The sequence below is a fragment of the Contarinia nasturtii genome, unplaced genomic scaffold (genome assembly GCF_009176525.2).
Source record: "Contarinia nasturtii isolate CC-2019 unplaced genomic scaffold, AAFC_CNas_1.1 Cnas_scaffold_1162, whole genome shotgun sequence".
Classification (NCBI taxonomy): Eukaryota; Metazoa; Arthropoda; class Insecta; order Diptera; family Cecidomyiidae; genus Contarinia; species Contarinia nasturtii.
Genome location: NW_022198506.1, coordinates 1 through 4,748, shown reverse-complemented (window position 1 = coordinate 4,748; position 4,748 = coordinate 1). Strand labels below are relative to the sequence as shown.

The 4,748-nt window shown below is 29.2% G+C and overlaps 1 protein-coding gene across 1 annotated transcript; it reads right to left on the bottom strand.

The window, feature by feature from the left end:
* Positions 1-3,176: 3,176 nt before the first annotated feature.
* On the bottom strand, positions 3,177-4,471 carry LOC116344687 (prenylated Rab acceptor protein 1). The gene is made up of 4 exons (XM_031773344.1): positions 4,145-4,471; positions 3,873-4,073; positions 3,590-3,783; positions 3,177-3,509 (listed from the first exon to the last, which is right to left on the bottom strand). The coding sequence occupies exons 1-4, from the start codon at positions 4,222-4,224 to the stop codon at positions 3,406-3,408; spliced, it is 579 nt and encodes a 192-aa protein (XP_031629204.1). The 5' UTR covers positions 4,225-4,471; the 3' UTR covers positions 3,177-3,405.
* Positions 4,472-4,748: the final 277 nt, after the last annotated feature.

The window sequence follows — 4,748 nt, the reverse complement described above, 5'->3', positions numbered from 1 at the left end:
TTTTTTTTTTTCAGATATAATTTCGTATTAATTCTTTGCTGTCTAATTTAAATCATTAAAGGTCAAATAAGTCAACACTTCAATTGAAATAGAAGTCATAATATTGAGAATATATCGGTTAATGTACAAAAAAAATATCAAACTCAAATGTTAATAATTCCATTTATTGAAATATTCCAAAATATTATTACATTCACCAGGAGCATCACAAAATAACCCCTTTATAAAACCTTGATTTTTACTAAGCATTTTTAAACTCAAATGTCTGCGTTTTTTGCAAGTTTTTCAATAGTTTTCCAAGCTTTCTGCAAATGTGAACATACAATAAAAATATAAATCATGATTTCATTTTCTCTTAAACTAAAAACTACTCACGATCCTTTGTATAAAGCTACGCGAGCAACCGCACTAAAAAGAACCCGAAAGATATATTAAGACTGGCTAAAAAATATATTTACATTGATTCTTACTTTCCAAGGGTCGAGTCTTTTCTGATGTGTTCCAGAAACAAAGCAATATTAATTAGTGAATGTTTACCAGTTTTGAATTTAAAACTTACGTGATAATTTTATTGTCAATCAAGCTACGGTGGAAACATAGAACACAATGGAAATAAAATTGTGATTTATTGACAATGAAAAAAACACCAAACTTACGTCGATAGCATATATTCACCAGTGGTTGAATTTTCTAAAAGTGTTATAGTTCTGTAATAGACAAGATTGAATGTTATTATTTTTTGTCATATTGTAAATGTATAATAAATATATCTTACTTATTAACCTCATCTGGAGATGGTTTAGCGCTAAATCGTTCAAATAAAATTATCATTTAAATAAAAATTGTTAATATTCAAATGAAAATTACCTGGCCAGCATAAAAATTGCGGCAGCAAAGAAAGTGATAGCAAATGAATATTTCATTTTAATTCGGTTCTTTCTGGAATAAAGTAAATTCAGAACTGATGAAATTCTATTGATTTCGTCTTCTTTTTATACAGTTGATTTTTGATGAAAAACAGTACAAAACGAATGAATTTTTATTTATTTATTCCATTGAATAATTCTTATTACAATTAAATTTACATCTATTAATTAGTATTCCAAATACCAAGACACCAGTCGTGATCGGAATGCTTTGATGATTTTTTTTTCATCGGATGTTTTGTTACATTTTTTCGATCCATTTATCAAATTTTGTGATAAATTCAGTCTGTGATCAGACGGTGAATCAATGAGCGGATGTGAAGACTTCAAGTCTCTTTGAGCCGACGGTGGCGCATCGAATTCCAAAGGGGACGTCAATGTAATTTTACAACTCAAATCGAGACTAAACAGCGCGCCAATTTTAAAATTTGCTGTCATTTCCTCCCATTGCGGTGAATAAATAAAATAAATATCGAGAATGGTGATTAATTGAATGTGTAATTTAAGACGAGTTGTGTTTTTGTCTAGGTTTTTGTTATATTAAATTCCTTACGATTTACGTAATTCTTTTGACAAAAAATAATAAATAAAATTTTGCATACAGTTTCACAATTCCATAAATTTCAATATTTATTTTATAGTTTCGAAATATCCTGTTTTTCATCCACTAAACAAAAAATTAAAAAATATCTATTTCTTCGATACTTTTCACATATTCATGTTATAAATCGCGCAACAAATATATTTGAAATTAATATCAATGTATAATATTTGCACACAATACATCTAGATAGATAGACATCCCAGATATTAATATAGTGACTTTGTGAATTTCAATTTTGTGGCAACTATCTGAATGTGAATGAACTTCTACTTTAGTAATTTACATGTCTATATTTCGAGTCACATTGAGGCAACAAGCTGTTGTTGTCACAAAATTTCAATTCAGAAAATAGTCGCTAACCAAATGGATATCATTTTCATCCGTAAAATGATCTGATCTTGAACGATTCTTAACCTTTTGAATATGATTCGTTTATTGAATCTTAGTGCAAAGTTCTGTATTTCATCTTATGTGGTTTTTCCACATTCCATGTACTTAGTTTGATTTTTGATGTTTACACATTATCATGAACGTCATTACAAGCTTGTACACGACATTGTATGCATATTGTATGATTGTTGTACGCATAAAATTCACTTTTTCTATGCGTACCATACAATTCTGTTTTCCAACATACACACGGAGAACCGTAAGTTTATCTTTATTTCAAAAATAAATTTTATTTACCCTTTGTTCGGCATATATAATACCAAATAAAATCATAACTTTTAGTTCACAGTCGTGTTTTCACAAGAAAATAATAATTTTTAAAAGTCTTTTACCGTTTAATTTTGTATACACATTACACAATGTATTTATTTCTTTTCATGATTGGCTGTGGTTTAATTCTATTGCAATATTTACTTTCACAAATGGGATTTATTGCCGGTGGAATAGTTGCAAATTCATTTTTTTACAAAGACTAAGTACATATCCGTTGTACACTTGGGGTAATTTGGTATTGGTAAGTAGTGAAGAATTTTCATAAAAATCAATATTCAATCATTTTTTCGTGATTTGTTTAGATGTTTGTTATTTCTTGGTTATTCAACTAAACGTGATGATAAATTCAACAAAAATGTTACATCATTTCACTTTGGACTGGAAGCATACGAATAAAACTTTGAATAACTACAATAATTAAACTCATTTGTATAATATCGTTGGAAAGCAAAAATAAAGGATAAAAATTCAAAAAAAATTATCTTATTTAATTTGGACGGTATTCATAAACAAATTTCAACATTGGATCATTTTCAGTATATATTACATACGTATGTATAGAAAACAGCTGTAGCTACTAGTAGAAAATTGAATGAAATCAAAATCATACTTTATCAAAATTATAACAGTATATCCTACCTATGTCCATTGTGCTTGTATGAAACAGATGATCACGTTTCAAGCTATTGTTGACATAAATTTAATAAGAAAATCGCCTTAATTTAATAAGAAAATCGTCGCCTGGTTAAAAAGCTAAAAAACAATTTTATTATTGGATTTATTGTATTAAATTCTACTTGATCATATAACATTTAGTTTAATAAAATGACGGGAAATTTTCTTTTCAATTTGTAAATGTTTGTTCTTTTTTTTATTAAAATATATTTACATTCATTTTTCATTCGAATCTTAATTAAATGTGATTCATTTTATAACTATTCAATTTAGATTGAAAATTAAATCATAAGAATGCCTCCAAAAAATGACTAAAACTATAGAGGTTTGTAAACAATCAATGGTGTTCAACCGAATTTCCTTGATTTGAATCATATGAAATTATGTGTTTATCAAGCAGAACTGATAATAACAATATCAATAAAAGAAGGGGGTGGTATAATTTAGCACCAATAAATTAAAAAAATTCGACGATACTTAAACGGTTTCCGAATCAGCTAGGAATGCGTCAAGTTCTTCGGTTACGACTGCATCAATGTTATAGAATGTTGCATGCAAAGCAACAACCAATGTAGAGGCACCTATTATGTAAAATTTAAAACGACGTTAGAATTTTTAAACTAAAAATAAGTATCATTTCAACATTGAATTGATATCTTACCGACGACCCAGAACATAATATTTCCAGCGCCGAACAAGTACAAAATTGGTATTCCGGCAATATTCAACGCGATGCACAATTGATTGATAGAAAAGAGTTTTCCGAAAAGAAGAACTGGCCCCTCAATTTGTCGAATGCGATAGCTGGCATACATCAGCCCGATAATAACGAGCAAAATCAATGGTGACGTAATTCTGTGTGTAATAAAAAAACAATTATTTTTTTTATCAATTCGTCGTCTTCCGTTCGCATCTTATCAACTATAATTCATGATAAAACTCACAAACAGTATAAAACCAGTACAAAGCTAACGACTAAATAGTTGATCAGGAAATAGTTGCAATTTCGTAAGAAACGACTCGACAAACGTTGGAAATTGGCCACTGTTTTGAAATTGTTGAAATTGAAGAATTCCGACCATGGTCGCATGTTTTGCCGTACAAATGTCCAGACTTCATTGAAACGTGGTATCTTTGTTGTCAATCTAAAACGAAAATACATATTCAATTAGTGAAAATCTCATTCAAGTATAAAAATTAGCTATGATTTGTTTACGTGGAAAAGCGAAATTTTTGTGGTTGTGGTGCTTCGGACATGTTTCCGCTCACATCTGGCATATCAACATTTACAGACATTTTTCTATTTGGATTTTATTTGCGCAATTAATACGTAGACAATTTTTTTCTTTTTTTTAGTTAATTTTTCAGGCACTTAAATTTCTCGCAAACAACAACACAAATAATGAGAAAAAATGGTAGAAATGTTACGTCTATTTGTTTATATCGAATGAATTGTGATATGTTTAGCTGTCATTAAACTCAATAAAGAGATTCACCAAATAAACGATACGTTGCTTTGCGTGCCTTATACACGGAATAATGTTGTACGTTGACAGCTGATGTGTCAAAATTTACTTTATACGATATAGAAAAAGCGTAATACGTATTACGATGTTTGCTTTGTTGCCACTTCTACACGCGTTCATCTGTGTGAGTTCACTCATACGATTGCATTGCGTACAGAATACAAGAAACAGTGTTCAAATGTTTGTTTCAATGAGGTACGTCTTACGTATATATGCATATACTTACACTGTAAATACAGAATCGAGTGCAACTGCTTACAGTAATAGTGAGCTGCATAAAGAAAACAAAAAAAA

Bases quoted from the DNA above. Each gene is read 5' to 3' on its own strand.
- LOC116344687 (XM_031773344.1), bottom strand. From the start codon at position 4,224: ATGTCTGTAAATGTTGATATGCCAGATGTGAGCGGAAACATGTCCGAA. The intron at 3,784-3,872 runs GTGAGTTTTATC...TATTACACACAG, and splicing joins GTACTGGTTTTATACTGTTT to AATTACGTCACCATTGATTT. The intron at 3,510-3,589 runs GTAAGATATCAA...TTTACATAATAG, and splicing joins TATTATGTTCTGGGTCGTCG to GTGCCTCTACATTGGTTGTT.